At 37.4% G+C, this 20,720-nt stretch overlaps 1 protein-coding gene across 3 annotated transcripts in view; it reads left to right on the top strand.

Moving 5' to 3' along the window:
• The window catches only part of LOC145252679 (uncharacterized), a 166,674-nt gene extending 148,535 nt beyond the window's left edge, over window positions 1–18,139 (top strand). For all 3 annotated transcript variants that reach the window (XM_080112500.1, XM_080112499.1, XM_080112498.1), the window contains one exon: window positions 17,865–18,139. In XM_080112500.1, the coding sequence (XP_079968626.1) occupies window positions 17,865–17,887 (23 nt within the window). In that variant the 3' untranslated portion in view covers window positions 17,888–18,139. The remainder of the gene's footprint in view (window positions 1–17,864) is intronic.
• Window positions 18,140–20,720: the final 2,581 nt, after the last annotated feature.

Here is a 20,720-nt window from a genome sequence, read left to right as displayed (position 1 = left end):
TTCTGAACTAGCGGGGGTACCCGGCGTTGCCCGAGTGTTTGTTTCCGGGACGGGGGGGGGGTTTAAAAAATGTTATGGTAGGTAAGTAGGAAGGATCAAACCCGGAGTCATGAGTAAAAGTAGGAAAATAAAGTGTGAAAAAAAAACAAAAAACAAAACATCCGCAACATTAACAGTTCGGCCACCAAGAAAAGTCCATTCCAGTTGTTTATGAAAAAAAAATACAAAAAAAAACGACTACGGTAGGTCGGCGCGAACGTGAAAATATAATATGAATTGTCCAGCACGCTAACCACTACGCCACAGAGCACTGCAGCTTAGTTTAGTGATTTTAAATAACTTCACATGAAAGAACTACGAAGCCAAACCGGTGTTCTCTTCTCAACTGTTCCTTGTGAACGATCCCCAAACGGTGTTAAGTGGTGGCAGGGGGAGGAGGAATTTATTAGAGAGAAAATATTTTACCACTTCCATTGATCTTAACCGATTTTGGCCGTGACTTCTTAGCAGAAAAAGTATAGAAATCTAAGATTATCGAGGAATTTGAGAAATAATAAGCCTATAACACACCTCAGATATTGTTCTGCCGTTTGTGCATATTATATTTGCATGAAATATCTTGATTTTTAATCCTATTAATGTCAAAATCAGACGGGAAAAAATGAGTTCATTTTATTTATATAGAAGAGAAGAGATGAAGCAACGCCAAGAAATATTTTTGACTAAAGATAATTTGTTCAGATTTAAATAAAATATACAAATTGCAATTGTATTAGTTTCATATTATTTAAGAAATAGTTTTTATGATTTTAAAACCTGATTAACATTTATTGTGGAATCCAAGCACATAGAAATTTACCAAACATCAAAAACTTATTCACTATGTAAATATTCAACGCTCCTTCAGACATTCAAAATATTAATGAATAAATAAAACAACGAGGCCTACAAGGCCATGTGTATCTGTTTTTCTTATGTTTTGAATGTCTGAAATTAAGTCCGTCGCCCAAAATAACAAATAATTATTTTCTAGTTTGAAAATGGTTAATTATTTTGACTCCAACATCACGGCTTATATCTATTCGGCATTACAGACATTATCCCAACTCCTTTGTACCCTTTAAATCCACTTTTGTGCCTTACTATACATTAATACTGTATTTTAAACCATGTTTTAAACCGTTTCTTCTAATCCAAATTAATAAGTATATAGAGTAAACTGGGGCAATTCCATACCCTCTCAGCTGAAAATGTGTTCAGTTAAAGGAAAGTATTTCAGTACTTTCTACAGAAGGAGATGGGCTTGTTGGTGACTCCTCCTCAAAGTACTGGAGCTGCCTTTGCCATCTCCAGTGAACATTAATTGATCCAGTAACACAATCCAGAGCACTCTAAAGTAAACATAACAATCACACTTTTCAGTCATATACTTGTAGTCATGTCCTCTCTATTGACCTAAGTTAGTTATTTACTGTGAGTTATGTATAAAGACCATGAAACAAAGCTAAAAAAACTCCAGGAGTGCCCTGATGTTGAATGTATGCTTTGTCAGATGAACATGTGCTTGAGAAAATTCTATGCCCCTAGTGTATGGAATTTCCCAAAGGATACCAGCAGACAAACTAATAGGTGTTCAACATGAAACAGGATTTTTATTTTACATATTTAATTTCTCCTGCCATTTCCTACAAGTGAATTTGTCATTATTTTATATTTTGTTAATATTCTGTTTGCCCGGCAGAATTTAGGCATGCCTTTCAATAAAGACCTTTTTCTAAATCTTATCAAGTTCTTATAGCAGTCAAACTGCTTCTCAACAGAAACATCAAGGCAGAGTTCAAATGCTATGGAATCCCACACAGATACCACCCTCTGTGTATGATTGCAGAACTGTTTAATCGGTTTGCACCCCCACTAGTATCAGACTATCTTGCACACATTCAGCCAGACATCAAGCACAGATGTGCTGTCTGTGCTTTCAACATCATATGCAGATGTGTCTTCCTCATCAGAACCTGTGTATTTTACATCAACAGATGACCCACTTTCACCTTTTCAAATGTCTACAATGGCTCCAAGTTCAATATAGAAGACTATAAAAGGTTTCTTCATGAGAAAGTGGACACCCATGCTGGCCAGGCCTGAAAGGAAAAATTATACCAATAGACAAAGGGGCCATCAAAAGGCAATATGGAGAGAGCCTGATCTCAGCTGAATGTCTACAGTGACTTCACAAAGCCGAATAAGAGGAAGCAGCAAATAAAATAAGGGACAGGAAGAAATACTCGGAATACCGGTACAAGAAAGCCAAGAGTATCTGCTGAACAGCCAGATGCTGACACCTCAGAGCCAGACGTTGACATCACATGCAGACTCTCTGTGCCTTTCTCTTTTCTAGTCATGTCTGTGTCTATTCTATGCTGATAAACAAATACTTAGTTTACTGGTTGGCTTTATTTCTATCTGGGCAAGATAACATTGGAAAAGTAAGTTGAGAGAATATTTTCATTTTTGTTCTCCTCTTTTCTGCATTTTTCACGACAATCCAATTATCTGTCAGTGCTAAAAAAAAAAGAGGAATACGTATTAATCGTGTTTATTATTCGCGTCGTTAAATAATTGTGCCAGCGAACTTTTTTTTATTTACTAAGAAAAGTAAATACAGTATTTCTTGACTGTCAACATTTTTCCCTGCTCTATGGGGGGAAAAATATTTGCTTTGAAAAAATATTGAATATTTCTGTTGACATAATTTTTATCGTCTATGAAAAAACTCTATGAAATTCTTATTGAAAGAAATATTCTTTCCAAGGAATTTAAAACTATGTTCAACGTTCGTTTACAAAGTTATTGAAGGAAACGAATTACTGTTCCTTGTACCCCCAGTTGTTCTACAAATACTAAAGCCTGATAATCTGAACACCGTTCTGTTAAATTTCCATAAATTCTTTATTTTACTCATCATACAGCGATGGGCGCCTTACAAAGTACATTGGAACAATTATTAAAACGGCAAATTGAGCAACAAAAATTATTAAACACGCAATTATAATTATTTGAACACCAGAAACGCTCAGATGAAAGACAAGATGAAACAACAAGAACAATTAATGAGGCTAGAAGTCCAGCAATATGAAAATCAGCAGCACATGAAAGAGTTGCTTACTCAAGTTATAAAAAAAATACATCCACCGATAATAATGCCGCATTTTCACAAGACTCAATATGGATTGCGATTTTTACTATGGACTAGAAGAAAAGAAATCATTTTCAGCTGATTATCGAAGATATGAAGATTTGTTTTGTACTGACTGCAAACAGTGTTCAGACCAGAAAAAATTTGTGTGCTATTACGTAAAGTAGAAATGGCTGAGCACAAGTTTGTGGATTTTTTGTCATGTAAAAATTCAGAAATATTTTTCGCTGAGACAGTGGAACTTCTTACAGAACTGCTTAGCCTGAAAATCTCTTTTTTCCATAAGCGTTGGCCATGCCTGAATTTGCAACCCTACCAAAATGAACAGAAGATTGCCAGAAAATAGAAATTATTAAAAAAGGTTCTATGGGTATCGAATGTGGAGTCGCACATATAAGGAAACAGACAATTTAAAAAACATGTAACAAATAAAACACGTTATGGATAAAGGACACACATATCGGTACACAGCTCCAAAAAAATTTGCAGAAAGAAAAACCCTGTCTCCATGTAATCGATATGGTAATTTGTATTGGATTAAGAACTGCCTCTATCTATCTAAAAAATGTTTAATATGTAAAAATATAGGAGACGAAGGCTCCCATTGCAGAAATAAAATTAAAAATAAAACCAAGTCCGTTTGGCAGAAACCGAAAATAATGAAGTTTTACGAAAATATGTGACTGTAAGAATTCATGATAAAGAAATCAAAATGCAATTTGATTCCGATTCAGACCTTTCGATAGTAAATTTACATGGCTGAAGAAATTAGATAGACCCTGAAGTGTTCCTGGTTTAGGACAACAAAATTAAAGAAATAAAAAAAAGAAAAGAAAAAAGAATTCATCATTGCAAGCTAAAACTGCCGGGTTCGAGATCACCACTCTCACCAACCTTCGTCTGTCTGCCTCTCCCCGACCTAATCTGGCAACTCCTTTTATACATGTCTCCCGCATGATTTTGTGTGATTTCGCGTGACTTCCACCAGAGCACACCTTTTAAAACTATGGATGCCATCTTGATTTCTCTCTCTCTTTCGCCCAACCTTGCCCACTACACACATGGCAAGTCTTCTGTTCGTTTGATCTGTTTTTCCCTTTCTTTTTCTCCTTTCCTTCTGCTAACTTTAAACAATATGCCTCCCTGATCTCTGGAGCACATTTCATAATTCCTCATCCACTGTGGTGGTCGTCTTTCCCTACTTGGTCTCTGAAGTGTCTCGCCATCCTCCCGCTGCACATCGCTTTCCACTATTTCATTTTCCACTGGCCTGATATCAAGAATATGTCTCGGTACTTCATCTAACGTAATGTTGTTGCTAGTATTATTCCCAATTATGCACCCTCTGCTTCACTGTGTGGTACATCGCACCCCTAGGGGCTTCACCCATACTTCATCACCGAGTTTGATGGTCCCTGTTGTCTCCGTCTCCCTGCTTGCTGGCTCAACCCTAGGATGCCCCCAGGAGTATTTGAATATTGACAGGTGTGGAACTGTCCCTTGCTGTTGCCCCGATCTAGGCGACATGTTGTACCAATAGACCGCTTGTTCAGGCGAGGTGTTCTCTCTCTCTGCCACTGCCTTTATTGTCCAGTGGTTTCTTTCTACAATCCCATTGCCACTGGGTTTATAGGCAGCTCTAAAGAATTGATGAACATTCCATTTCTTTCCCACATCCACAACTGCTGCTGATCTAAATGCAGTACCATTGCCAGTTAGAAGCTCTTCCACAGTTAGAAGCTCTCCAGAAACACCACATCAAGGGCTGCCGCTATTTCACTGTCCGTTTCACCTCACAGCCTTTTCTATAGGGTAAAGCGCCTGGGGCCACAGTCGATCATCATCATGTAAAGCCCCACCCCTGTAATGGGTGACATCAACTGCGAGTCTTTCCCAGGTCCCAGTCACACCTAGTTCTCCAGCTTCGTGTGCCCTTGGAGCAGGGTCAATTGACCACTTGCTTGCTTGTCATAAGTCCTGACCACTTGCTTGTCTAAGCCAGCCGGCAATGGGTTAATGCCTGATCAGCCTGCCGCATATTGAAAAAAGCTCCCACTTGTTGAGCTCTTCTTTCATTTGTGGGATTTCGTTTCCCCTTCAAAATTTCAGGCCACCCAATGCATTTCATTTCAGCTTTAGTCCCAAAACCGCCCCCCTATCCAATTCTTCTGGTGCCTTGGCGACCAACCCGAACTTCTTCAAGTGAACCACGACCTCCCCTACAGTTACCAGAGTTTCATTCACAATGATGTCGTCGATATATGAGCTCACAGCACCATCTCCCTTCCCCATTTTTTTTAGAATCTTCCTTAGAATGGTTGACATGATCTTGGGTGCCGAGTTCAGCCCGAACTCCACCCTCATAAGGCAGTAGGTTCTGCCTTTATATCTGACCAACTGGTACTTCCAGAGTTTCTTGGCAATGCAGAGTTACAAATAGGCAGATTTTAGATTGACCAACTTAGAGGCATCATTCATTTGCCTCCATTCTCTGATGGGTCCCACTGCATATATCTATAGCGTCACCCCCAGTATGGCACTCGACATGTCTGTTCAATTCTCGGAAATCTAGTACTGGTCTGACCTTTCCTTTTGTTGGTTGCAGAACAGCCATTAATGGCAAGATGTCCGATTCAACGTCATTTGTCCACAGCAACAGTATTTCCTCCTCGATCCATCTGCCACTTCTCGTTCAAAATCCTTTCTTGCTCCTCCTTTAAGTGAGTTATCGTAACATGCCACCCTGTTTGTTAATGTAGGTGGTTCATTCTTCCATGCCCACTTCACTGTCCACTGATTTCCACCGACTTCCGCTCTAAAATCCGGATCACTGATTGATATCCATTATTTTTCTCCAACCTGTTTGATTCCTTCATTGACCTGCTCTGTTACTGCGCATCCAACTGGTCCGAACCTTACGCCATTACTGCCGACTGTGACACCCCCAAGTCGGCATATTACATCCATTCTGACAATCACTTCGACGCCAGGCACCAGGTGATAACAACTGCATGGACTTTCATCCGGTGATCCTCAATTTCAATTGTGATAGTCCTCCTCCCTCGATATTTCACTCATGACCCATCGAATGCCACTACTTCGCCCTTCCCTTTCCATCCTCTGACAAGGCTAGTGTGCACCATGGTAGTGGTACAGCCAGTATCGATCAGGGCCACAGCTTCTTGTCCTTCCACCACGATTTCACGCTTGGGCATCTGCTGCAAGCGCGCCATTACTCCCAAGTCGGGGTAGCTGCTGGCGCTTCGGCTCTCCCATGACAGTTTCCCAGACTCTTGCAGTTAACTGCAATGTGACCACTCTGATTACACCTGTAGCACACAGTCCTTCCCAAGAACTTCCTGAAGCCTCTCCGCAGGTGCAGGCCCCCACATTTAAAACATGCGCCTCGCAGTCTTGGGCGGCTTTTGCTCTCATCCTTCCGTACTCTTGCCACCGTTCTTACGGCCCCAGAGAGTTGGGTACTCACTAATATTCTTACAGTTGGGAGCAGATCACTCACCTCCAAAGTCTCGATACCTGGGACCTGCTGCAGCCTCTTGGAAATCTCCTCTGAGAACCCGGTAATGAATGCCATCTTTGCTACGTGATTCGCTACCTGTCTCTGAATTCCTGCCAGTTCCACCAATCTTCATTTGACTTCATTTGTATACACATCAACGGATTCTCCTGTCCACCTCTTCTCTTTTAATTTGTTGTACGCCTCAAACAGCCCTTCCGCTGGATCAATCTGGCTATTCAGTGACTTCCTGTTCACGGCAGCTCAGCTCCAAATATAGGGCTAGCGTGTCACACTCCAGGAACAACGGTATCACTGTGGCAACGTCGCCTATCTTTTGGAGCTTTGCCACTAGGTCGACTTTCTTTAACTAAGCCACTACATCGCCTTCGCCACTGGACGGCTTTATCATGTTGTTCAGGCCGGTAGCCATCGCTGAAATAGCTTGAAGTGTTCCTTGTTTAGGACAACAAAATTAAAGAAATAAAAAAGAAAAGAAAAAAGAATTCATCTTTGCAAGCCAACAACTGCCGGGTTCGAGATCACCACTCTCACCAACCTTCGTTTGTTTGTCTCTCCCGGACCTAACCTGTCAACTCCTTTTATACATGTCTCCCGCGTGATTTCATGTGATTTTGCATGACTTCCACCAAAGCACACCTTTTAAAACTATGGATGCCATCTTGATTTCTCTCTCTTTCGCCCAACCTTGTGCAACACACACGCGGTACGACTTCTGTTCGTTTGATCTGTTTTCCCCTTTCTTTTTCTCCTTTCCTTCTGCTAACTTTAAACAACAGACCCATAATGCTTAGAACACACAAAACACCAAAGGTCGTTAACGGTACACAAATTTACTTTGAAGGTGAATTTATATCTAATGTTACATTATTGAGAAAAATGAAAAAGGTAAAAGCCTATGTGCTAAGGAATATCACTAATCTTCTCAGGTTGGACGGGATACATGAATTTAATGTAAAGGACCTGCCAATATCTATGTTCTGCAGAAAAGCAGAATTAATGTCAGCAGAAACAGAAACATTAATCGCAAATTTAAAAAATGAATTTACAGAAGTATTCACACCGGGCCTGGGAAAATGTACAAAAAATGGCTGCGGATCTAATATTAAGGTGAAATGTACAGTTTTTTTTTTTAAAGAAAACGCAACGTGCCATTTGCGTCACTGGAAAAAAAGCTTCCCCCCCCACAGTGTATGTGAAAAAGAAATCAGAGAAAATCCATGTTACGGCAGACCTTTTAACTGGTCTAATTGTGTCATTAGAGGGCTTCTATTATCCTCTGCCAAGCTGAGAGAAAGTTTTTATAAGACTAAACGGTGGTCAGGAGTTTTTGAAAATCGACCTAAGCGATGCATATCTATAGAGCCCAGTCGAAAATGAGGGTACTAAATTACTCCGCATAAATGCCAACCAGGGTCTTTATAGATATGAAAGATTAACATTTGGGGTCAAGATCGCACCTGCCATTTTTCAACAGGTTATGGATACTATGTTATAAAAAACAGGCCGGCACCAAAGAATACTATCAAATTGCAAAGTCTCCTAGGACTCAGTGATAATAATTTATCAAAAATGCATATAAAAATGCATGTACCTTTAAACAAGCTTTTGGGAATGGACTGCCGAATGTCAGTCAATGTTTAAGGAAATTAAAACGGTGTTAACGTCAGACCATTTCCTCACACATTTTAACCCAGAACTAGATATCATAGTGGCTAGTGATGCTGGTCAATACGGTATAGGTGCATGCCTGCTACATAAGATGCCAGATGGGTCGAAAAAAACAAACAAAACAAAAACAATTGCCTATGCATCCGGCTGAAAGACAATAGTCACAGATAGAGAAAGAGGATCTTGGCATTATCTATGTGGTCTCAAAATTTCACCGTAATTTGCACGGTAAGCATTTTACACTTGAAACAAACCATAAGTCTCTTCTAACAATTTTTGGGTAAAAAAAGGATTACTCACATGTACGGTCAACCGTTTACTAAGATGGGGAACCAGTTTATTGAATTATGGCTTCAAACTTGAATTGTTATCTTTAAAGAAAATCGTGCATGCAGATGGGCTGTCTAGACTAATCTTGGTACAAAAGGAATCTCTTGAGGACTGAGCAATTGCATATAAATAGTGAGATAAAAACGATGATTCGCAATACAATCTGAAAATTACCAGTGACTCTTCAAGAAATTAAGACAAAAGCAGCAAATGATGAATTTATAAAAACCACAAAGCGGAAATTAGTACTAGGAGAATTTATTTCTGACGCATACTCTATCTATGACAACGTTCTGCTTTATAGTGAGTCATTATTTCCAAAGTGCTGCAAAAGAGACTGCTAAAAAACTTTCACATGGCCATCCTGACACTAGCAAAATGAAATGCCTGATGTGTGGCTTTGTTTACTGGCAGATGTCACTAATATGGTTAAAACATGTAAAGCAGGAATAACCTTCTTAGTGACACACAATATGGTTTCCGCTCTGCAAGATCTACCGCAGATGTGCTGACGGTTATATCCCACAGGATTAGTGAATCTCTTGACAAAGGCTTCCTTTCTAGGGCAATTGCTCTTGACATATCAAAAGCCTTCGACAAGGTATGGCATAAAGGTCTACTTCACAAGATTTCCAGCTAAGGTATAACTGGAAATGTTTTCTCAATCATTAAATCATTTCTCTCCGATAGACCCATAAGAGTAGTGGTAGATGGACAAAAATCGAAGGCCTGCAATATAAATGCTGGAGTCCCTCAGGGGTCAATCCTAGGCCCAACTCTCTTCCTGATCTACATCAATGACCTCCCTAAACACATACTTAAATCATTCGTTGACATCTATGCTGATGACATGATCATCTACAGCAACACATCAAAGGCTGTAAATGACAAAGTTCTCTCTGATTCTCTCTCCTCTGATCTCGAGCGCGTGGTTCGGTGGGGGAAGATGTGGCTGGTTACCTTTAATTCATCCAAAACCAAACTCCTATCCTTACATCATCAACGCTCTGATCCCCATCTGGCATCAATTGTGATGGATGGCTCTCGTCTGGGAGAGGCCCCGTGTTTTGACAAGCTTCTGGGTTTGACTTTTACTCCTGATCTGAAATGGAACACGTACATCAAGTCTGTTGCCAAGGTCGCTGGAAAGATGGTGGGATTCTTCTACCGCTCCAGAAGATATCTCACTACTGATGCAATTCTCTATCTATATAAAAGCCAAGTACGTCCAAGGATGGAATACTGTTGCCATATCTGGGCAGGAGCTGCAAAAAACAGCCTATCCTGCCTTGACAGAGTACAAAATAGACTTCGTGGCTTAGAGGGGGATGCCCTTTTCTCTACCCTGCAACCTCTCTCCCACAGAAGAGACGTTGCGAGCCTATCTTTGTTTTATCGTTATTTCCATGGCAGGTGCTCGTCTGAACTTCAATCTCTGATCCCCCCTCGCCAATCTTTCATGAAAACCACCCGTCTAGCTGAATCCACTGTGAAAAATTTCCCCCACTCTTTATCTGTGCCTAAATCAAAACGTGGATTCCATGAACAAAGCTTCTTTCTTAGAACTGCACGCCTGTGGAACTCTGTTCCGTCTGCCTGCTTCCCACCGGACTACACCTTGGATGTCTTCAAGTCCAATGTAAACAAATTCCTAATGAACCGCCCCCCTTAAGTAAACACTTCATTAAATCTCCACACTAACGTAATGTACTTGCAATAACCCTTATCCCTGAGTGGCTTTCGGGCCTTGATAAGTGGTGATCGCTGTGTAAAAAAAAAAAAAAAAAAAAGAAAGAAAAAAGGATGTGCCTTGGCTGCAAAGGCACCACCGATTATCCACAAACCCTGGCCCAAATCCGAACAACCGTTGTTCAGGATACATATAGACTTTGAGGAACCATTGGATGAATTCTATTACTTAATAGTGGGGGATAGTTTTTCCAAGTTGAATATATGACGATCAACTTCAATCCCTGAACCATGCCTGGCGCGAATAAGCGCAACAAGCCATCTCTGGTTGTTAGAACAAACTTTATTGCTACGGAAATTATCGCTAGTTGATAAATATTTCGAAAAACGTAATCTATCAAAAAAGGTAAGGTTTGACCATGCAACCGACCATAAACAGCGATATTTAGCAGTAGTTGAAACAAGGATGTGCTTTAGTACAACTGTATACAGAAAGGATCGGTTTAGTACAACTGTATACAGAAAACCAACATTTACAGACCTGTATATAAGTTGGGATCCTTTTGCCCCTACCGGGAGAAAAATCAGTTTGATCAAAACTCTGGTCCACCGTGCTCTCATGATTTGCTCGACCAGCAAACTTGATAATGAATTGAGGGAAGATAGCTGATATTCTTGCGAAAAATGGTTTCCCTGAGGGTGTAGTCTCTAAGCATGTTCGCTAAGCTCTTGTTAAATTTAATACTAACCCTTCTTTTGGTCCGGCTAAGTGTCCAGTTTATCTGAAACTCCCTTATATTGGTTCTATCAGTAAAGGGTTTGTCGATAAAATTACCTCGGTTGTATCTCACTGTTTCTATGCGGTGCAGCCTCGTGTGGTGTTCGGCACTAAAACTGCCTCCCTAGCTTTTAAGAAAGATACACTTCCCACACTACAAAAAAGTTTAGTTGTATATCAATTTAAATGTCAGTGTGATGCTAACTATGTGGGTCGTACGTCTCAAAGGCTGGGAGTCAGATTGGCACAGCATGTCCCTGCATGTTTTCGAAAATCCAGAGGGTCTAGAATAAACACATTGTTAAACACATCTAGGCGTTCACAGAACACTTCCGGGTATTTACGAAGCACATCCGGGCGCTCACCTATTCATGAGTCATCAATTGGTGCGCACTTGTATGACAATAAAACATGTGGTGAAGCGTATTCGGATGGCTGTTTTCGCATTGTACACAAGGCCCGTTCCAAACAACATCTCAATATTTTGGAGGCCATAACTGTAATAATACGCAAACCATCTCTCTGTAGGCAAAAAGAGCCGTCGCATAAATTAGACCTGTTTAAAGAGCTCTGATTTACCAGCAAGAGGAAAAAAAATTCCTACATTGCGTTTTTACTTTTTGTTTCTGCACTTATTTGCAGGCAAGTTAACATTTTTTTTTTTGTTTTTTTTTTGTCCCAGGTTCTGAAATATGAACGATATGTCACGGGTTATTCATTCATTTAATTCACCCCGTGTAGTTTTATAAAATTTTTTTCCCCCCTCTCTCTGCCTCCATTTTTCAATTGTGTAATTGTTTTATTTTAATCGCTTCCGACGTGATCTCTTGACAAGGGTCGGACGAAAGGTACCTCGAGGTCCTTTTTTTATTTTAGCCAAATAGTCTTTTGACTATTTTTAGTGTCTATTTTTTTCTCCCTGCATCGATCTTCCCCCAAATTCTAATGACTCCACTTATCCTTTTAAAAACTGTAATAAAATTTTGTACCACAAAAAAACTTTATATATATTATTTTTAAAATACAATTATCCGCTAACACATGTTTCGTCTTAGTGACTGAACCCAGGAATACGAATATATATATATATATATATTAAGTAATGTGATTTATAATTTAAAATTTAAAAATCAAATTTTAATTAAATTAAAAATCCGTTTCATAAGAAGGAACAACAACAAAATCAATTATCTGTACGATCGTTTCGGAAAACAATGCTTTTTATTGTGGTATACATCAAGTTATGTAGAATAATTATATATAGTTTTTTGGTAAGCAAGGTCTCCTCATCAGCAAATTTTGGAGGGTTTTTATTGAATTTAAAAGACACCATAAATAAACCTAGCATTATAAGTAAGGCAGATGAATCTGAAAAATTGAAATAAAAGGTCTGGATTTAAAATTTATAAGAAAATTAATATGGGTTAGAGATAGAATAAGTAAAGAAAAATATATATTTTTGAATTTACATAATAAATTTGCTTTAAAAATATATAGAGATATTTACCTTTTAATTTTTCTTTTTTTGAAATCAGGAACTGTGGTTAAAATAGTCATTTAGATGTTTGCTATAGCTTTTTATCTTATTGAATGATGAATTTTAAAAAGGGGGGGACGCTCGTGCAATAAATTGTTTCCGTTAGCGTATTTTTGATTTAAAGACGCTACAGTTTATATATAGAGAATATTATTATTACATGTTTTAAGGGGAGATAATTGTCATGTTTTCTTTACTTTATTTATTATTTATTTGACGGGTGTAAGGGAGGTAATTAGTCTAACTTAATTTATTAAAAAAAATAAAAAATAAAAAAAAAATAATAATAATAATTGTAATCTATTTTTACTAATAAGTAATTTTTAATGATTTAAGGTGGTTTATATTTATTAAATTTAAACCAACGTTTATGACTACATGTCATAAGCTCCTGTCTTGAATTTAATAGTTTGGTTGTACTTTTTATATCTTCATATTTTAAAATTTTTAGGATCTCTTTTGTACATAGTGCACAAAATTTATCTCCTGGTTTATATGATTTGCAAGTCTCAATTATTTGCCATTTTAAGTTGAAAGAAATATTGCTGTTTTTTAGTTGCTAAATATAGTTGGATAGAGTAGTTTGGTTTGACAGAGAGTTATTTTTAAAAGAATGTGTGTTGAAATTCTATGTTTTATTAGGCCAGATGTGGAACCAAAATATATTACCTCTTGCTTGTTGTGATTATTTTCCGTTAGGTCTGTTGTTGGATTATTATATGGTGGGTTGATTAGTAATTGATCGGTAGATTGGTTTAAGTTGGTGTTATTATTTAATCTGGTAGTTGAGTTATGGCTGTTAATAGGTTCATGTAGATTTGGAGTTATTGATACTGTGCAGCTATAGATAACATTTTTAATTTTACATGAGCCTTGTAGGGGACATTTATTTTTTCTTCTACAGTTACAGTCCGATGTATTTTGTATAGTTGTATTTTGTAGTTTATTAATTTTCTTATTATTAGAGCTAATTATTTTCTGATGAAGGTTAGGCATAGTAGAGTAAGAGACTTTAATTGTGTTCTTATTGAAAATTTTATTATATCTATGGGGGGCTTTAAAGTTCTTATCTAATATTTTAAAAAATTCTCTGGCTATGTTTGTTTCTAGGTTTTTGGAATATGGGGGGTTGAACCATACGATCTCCTTGTGTCTATTCTTACGTTTACGGGTTTTGGTTTGCTGTTTATTTGTATTATTATCTAATATTTGTGGTTTGGTTTTATCTTTTTTTGTCTCTTGGTTATTTTTCTTAACTCGTATACGGGAAGACATTGCCATATTATATGTTATTACGCTCTTAATAGGTTTATTTTCAATGCAGTTTATGTTTCTATCATTTTCATTTATGAATTTAATTTGTGAATTATATCCAGAGTTTTTAAGGGCCTCATTATAGTATTTTTCAATTTTGGTAAATATGGATTTAGTAGAAGACAGTCTAGAAATTCTGAAAGCGATATTGGGAACTATTGATTTTAATATTGATTTAGGGTGGTTTGATTGATTGTGGACATATAGTAGTGATTGGTTAGGTTTATGATAGGGTTCAAAGGTAGAATTCTCAAGATTTAAGGTTATGTCTAAGAAATTAACAATTTTTTTTATTAGGGTCGATTTTTATACTAAGTCCATAATTTTTAAATAATTTATGTAGAGCTTTAATTGCTTTTTCATAATTTTTATTAGTAGAATTAGTTATGAAAAGTGCATCATCTCTATATAGCCCTCTTTCAAGTTTGAATTGTTTATGGAGTATACAATGTATTTCATTTAAAAGGAAAAGGCCAACTAGATCAGTGACCTGAGTCGAATCCGTCGATCCCATTAAAATGTTGAAGTGGTTAGGGGTATTTTTCCTGGTCCAATATTTATTATCAAATGTTATTAAAGACTCTCTAGCTATAAGTATTAGTTTAATTTTATAAATTCGTATTCCTGTGTTATTAAAGACTCTCTAGCTATAAGTATTAGTTTAATTTTATAAATTCGTATTCCTGTGTGTTTGTTTGTTTATTTATTTTGTTCACAATTTGATTAATACATACAAAAGCTTTCGCTCTCATTTATTTCTATATATAGTGTGATTCTTGCAAACTAGATACAATAAAAAGATCATCTCATTTGCATATTACATTAAGAAAAATCGATTTTATTAAATAGCGGTATCTTAGTTAATATTTCTAGTGAGAGAATTGTTATAAGTGTTCTATTTAAAATTATTATTTAATAAATTTGAAACAATAATTATATTGATAACATATTTAATTAAATTTATTTGGAATTATTATTTCAACATCTATTTTTTAAAAATCTTTGTTTTAGAGTTATTTGCCCCTTCGGAACATAAACAAAAAAAAAACTATCACAAAATAAAATAATTTGGTAATCTCAATAAATTTCTAGCTTGAAAAAATAATTCCGAGTAGATAGAAAAATGTTTGACTTTTATTGTTTTTTTTTAAACATTAAAATAACACTTACGAAAAACTGAAGAAAAGATTTCATTTGTTAGTTTTTATTATTCTATAAACGGCTATACAGTAATAGGTATTTTTTTTTACGATGTGACCCACCTAAAAAAAAATAAAGATCTACTTTTTAGGTCTAATACGTTTAAATAGCTTTTATAAATAACATGAAAACAATTTTGAAAAGAAAGAAAATTAACATTTTAGAGTGGGGGGGATCACTTTTCCATATTAATTTAACGTAAAATGAACACCCACTTTTTGGCCAGCAAGCGTTCAACGAGATATGTCACCTCTAGCATATTTTCAAGTTTGGCGATCGAGGGGGCGGGGGACAAAACATGACAAATACAATTTGTTTTTTGTCTTTTTTGGTGGTGATGGAGCGGGAATTACATTTAAAACATAAAATAACGATAAATTTAATTAATTTTATGAGACCAAACAATTTCATAAACTAAACGAACCCTAAAATAAAACAAATTACATTGGGGGGGGGGGTCATTACCATGACGAAAAATTTCATTTAATTGTTTTTGGAATTAATTTTTGGTAGATCATCATTTTTTTTTAGGGGTTCTGCCTACTTGGGTAATTTTTTTTTTCTTTTTTTTTTGCGATCACATGGGCATTCGCTGCTATTTTATTGTTATTTTGTTGTAATGATTTATTTTCAATTATTTATGGGGGGGGGGTCCTTCCAGTGCTCAATATCCGGAGAATAGTTTTTCTCTTTGTATCCCTTCTGCCAAAATATCTGGTGGGGAGGTTATCAGGTACTTCTTTTTTGGGGCGATTACATTTTCATGTTTTTATCTGTTCTTTTATTTTTGGAATTGTTGTGGGGGTATCCACGTTGCTCATGATGAAAGTGATTAGTATAGCAGGTGTGTTCCAAACAGAACTTCATGTCAACCCAGGCAACGCTGGGTACCCATGCTAGTATATATATAGATCTGTAATATAAAGCTGAACGCCTGTGTGTGCATCTGGTCACGAATAGGCTCTTATATGGTTGACTATTATAGAAAACTGATCACATATAATGATAGAAGATGTATCGAGACACAGGAATGGGTATGTTTGATCTGCATAATGATGATTCATTAAAATTGTGGGGTCTGCATACGCGCCTGATCCACAAAGTATGGAAATAAAAAATTTAAAAATTAAAAAAAAAACGTTTACAAGTGTTTTTGATATAGATGTACATAATAATATTTTGATGTTTTAACTTAAATAGGGATGGTATAATAATATTGTGGGGTCTGCGTTCGCGCCTGCCTTCCATAGAATGGAAATAGGCACAAACTTTAATAAAGACTTTTCATATCTATCTGCGTAAGTATACTTTGATAATTATGTTTCAGTTTGAAGAAATATGGTATAATAAAATTATGGGGTGTTCATACGCACCTGACCTCCATAGAATGGAAATATGTCACAAAGTTTAACAAGGTTTTTTAATATAGATCCACAGAATATTGTGATAAGTGTTTCAGTGTGAACAGGTATGGTATAATAAATTATGGGGTTTATCTATTTCATTTTTACTTTCATCATATTTTGCTTTGGTTTTGATACCCCGACATTCGAAGCTATCTCTTTACAACTCTTCCTTTTCATAACCTATCATACTTTCATAAATCAGAGTCCATTTTCTGTAGGCTGTTTTTGAACCCAGTCAATCGATGTTGCTATATATATATATATATATCGATTCCATACCTGACGAATCATTATGAGGATTAAACGCGGAAAATTCTGTGCAGCTTAATTGCCATATATACTTTCTAAATTTAATACTTAGCTCTGCTTACGCATTGAGGACGGTCGAAGTAAATACTGAAAATAGATACATAAAATTTTATGTTCATAATATATATATACAAATTCACTATAAACACAAAATATTTTATTAATATCATTTGATAAAGATAATTTAAATTTAAATAAGTTATTTTTATTGCTGGTGAATCAGATATTTAGATAAAATAGGATTTATTTCTGTATTCGGTTAATATCAATTGTATTTGCTCTTAATAAAACAACGAACTAAGCTGATATGTAGATGGTGTTTTTTTTAATTATTTTTATACAGGAATCACCACTTATCAAGGCCCAGAGGCCACTTGAGGATAATGGTTAAAGAGTGTACAGTAGTCAATGGGACAATATTATAGTAATCGTCAGTAGTGGAAATTTGGTAAATTGGATTACTTAAGAACTTGTTTATGTTGGACTTGAAAGCAACCATATTGTAGGCAACTGGAAATCAGGCAAATGGAACAGAGTTCCACAGATGTGCAGTTCTAAGAAAGAAACTTTGTTTATGGAATCTTAGGTTTAGACACAGATAAAGAGTGGAGGAAATTATTGATAGTGTTTTCAGCTAGACGAGTTTTTTTGTGAAAGTGTAGCGAGGAGGGACCATAGATTATAACTCAAATGAGCACTTGTCATGAAAATAGTGTTGATATATAGATGATGTTGATATGTAGATGATGTTGATATGCAGATGATACTATGCAGTGCGTATAATGTAACTTTTAACTTGGATTATTAAGGAAATAAATAAACCAGATTGTTTATTTCTTAAACTTCCAATTTTATTAGATTAAAGCAATGACAATCTTTATTTCTCTTTCCACAAGGGATGGTTTGGATTGAGAACTAAATTCGAACTGGATCAACAACAACGTCCTACGATCAAATTTATGAACGAAGTCCAACATTTTGACAAGTGAGGCATGAACGGTAACAATAACTGACTGTGAGTTTCTTTATTATAAAAGCTGAAATTTCATCTGAAAATGGCAGGGGGTGTTGAAACGTCTCTTCGCCCAGCACTTAAGTCGGATGATCATGGACACAACGATCTCATGTCTTTGTCTAAATAAAATGGAGCATTTCCTTGCTTTGCTTCCTACTTTCTCGTTCAGTGTTTATTTATTTGTACGATCTGCAAGAGTCCACTTAAGTCAGAATCTGAGTTGGCATACAGCTTGAGGTTTTAGGGAGTTGAGTTAGTGCTTTTTGGGCACTCCCTAATAAAATAAATAATTCAACACAAGCTACTGAATAAACGAACAAACAACTTTGTAAAACTTAACAACGAAAAGGTCTATTGAGGCGAGTCAGGGTAAGATGCCAAAAAGATATAACTCGGATAAAACTTGTCTGCCTTTGCCCGGTAGTTATTCCCAAGTGGGAATCGTCGATATCAATGTAGGCAGAGAGAGAGAGAGAGAGAGAGAGAGAGAGAGAGAGAGAGAGAGAGAGAGAGAGTTGGCGAAGTGAAGTAGGTGGTTGAAGGTCTTGTAGAGCCTTCACCTTTTCTGGCAACGGAGATATACCGTCTGGGCTGATAATGTGGCCCAGGGAAACTAGTGACGTAACACCGAAAACGCATTTACCAGGGTTAATCCTCACCTGGTATTGCTGAAACCGTTCGAACAGTAGGCGGAGGTGAGTGACGTGTTCTTCAGGTGAGGCACTTGCCACAAGAATGTAGTCTCTATAGTTATAGACGAAGTCCAAATCACACACTACTTCATCCATGAAGCGCTGAAAAGTACTAGCGGCATTACATAAAACGAAAGTAATAGTTAAAAATTCAAACGCCCCAAATGGAGTTGTTACTGCTGTCTTTGGTATGTTGGCCGGATTTACTGGGATTTGATGGTAAGCCTTGACCAAATCTAGTTTGGAAAAGATCATATAACCATGCAACAAGGAAGCAAAATCCTGTATATGTGGGATTGGATAACGATCAGGTACCGTCATGGCATTGAGTCATCGGTAGTCCCCAGTCGGACGCCAATCTCCGTCACGTTTTGGGACCATATGCAAAGGGGAAGCCCATGGACTGGATCAAGGGCGTATTATTCCCAACTGTAGCATATGATTGAATTCAGCCTTCGCTGCCTTAAGTTTATCAGCAGGGATGCGACGAGGGCGTGAGAACATAGGAGCACCTGTGATCTCAATGTGGTGTTTTGTGGTGTGCGCGGGTATGCTCACCACAAAATTTAGGTTTGTTAATTCCGGGGAGGAGTGTAGCAACTCGTGGTAAGAATCATTTGAAGTGGCAATGAAAAATACCGGGCTGATAGATGGGACATTTAACATTATGCCAGGAATGGAAAGTTCCGTACTCGCGTCTATCAGCCGGTGTCTGCGCATGTCTACCATTAAATTAAAATGATGCAGGAAGTCCGCGCCTAGGATGGGGTAAGGTAAATCCGCTACGGTAAAAACCCATGTAAAGTCTCTCCGTAATTCCAAATCTTGAGAACATGAATTTTGATCGTACGTGAGAATGGGAGAATGATTTACTGCTTGATGGGTGAAACTGGCGGCTTCTCTGTGAGGAGTTTCAGAGGCCAAATGCTGCAAGCTGCTCCTGTATCAACCAAGCAATGCACTTGGGATAAGGAGTCAGTGATAAAATAGGCACGGTTGTGGGTGGTCTGTAGAGAATGTGCCGTGCTCAATTCTCCAGACAATCCTTTCCCTGGTTCAAATACGAACAGGGCATTTTACAGCACCATGCGTCCTTGCCAAAACGACTATTATAAAAGCATAGTCCTGGCTTGCTAGAGTGATGGCGGTGATGTAGGGATGGCGAGCGGCTCTTGTAGTGGCGGGGCGAATGTGACCTGCCCATGTTCAACTTACTTACCTCTCTGGTGAGGCGTTCGATGGCTGTAAGTATAGCCACCGATATTGCTTCTTGTGTTAAATTTCTATCCGCCGCAGAGCCCGTGGGTACGTCAGCCTGTTGCTGAGGGATCGCCGTGGTGGTAGTCCCTCTCACAAAATCCATTACTTTATCCACCGACACTGCTACTACATCAACAGAATGCTTCTCTATCATAGGCGCTAGTATTGCCTTTACTTGTGCCGGCAGCCTTGAAAAGAAAAGCTGCTTGATTAGGGTACTGTCAGGGAGGACATCTTCTGCCAGCTCCCTCATTCTGTGGAGTAACTTTGTTGGCCTGCAGTCCTCTAAATGTTCGTCATGGACCAACGTTTCAAAACGTTTTTCCGCTGAGACTGATGTCTGGAGCAGTATCTCCCGCTTTATGCTGTCATATGTAGCATTAAGAGGGGGTGTCAGTTATTAAGTCCTTGACAACAGGAGACAAAGATGCGGGGAAAGCACTAAATAAAATATGTAATTGTTTTTGCTCCGAAACGTTGTTCGCAGCAAAATATGATTCGAGTTGGGAAACCAAACTCGAACGTCACCGGCAAAGGCAGGCAATGTTGTCATTTTAAGAGGATAATAGACCAAAAAAAAAATAAATAAATAAACTATCCAGATACAAGAAGGACATTATCGAAGGACCATGTGAGGAAAAGAGAACATATTTAGGGGAAATATTTAGACAGAGGCAAAAATAAGAAAAATATTTAACAGGCTAAAAAGAGAGAAAAAAAATTTTTACAAGAAAATAAACTAGACAAATGATTAAAAAAGAGCAGCGGTAAAAAAAAAAAATGGA

The sequence above is a fragment of the Euprymna scolopes genome, chromosome 29 (genome assembly GCF_053919585.1).
Source record: "Euprymna scolopes isolate OS-2025 chromosome 29, ASM5391958v1, whole genome shotgun sequence".
In the NCBI taxonomy this organism is placed as follows: Eukaryota; Metazoa; Mollusca; class Cephalopoda; order Sepiida; family Sepiolidae; genus Euprymna; species Euprymna scolopes.
The sequence above is the reverse complement of the archived record's forward strand: the minus strand, read 5'-3'. Positions and strand labels throughout refer to the sequence as shown.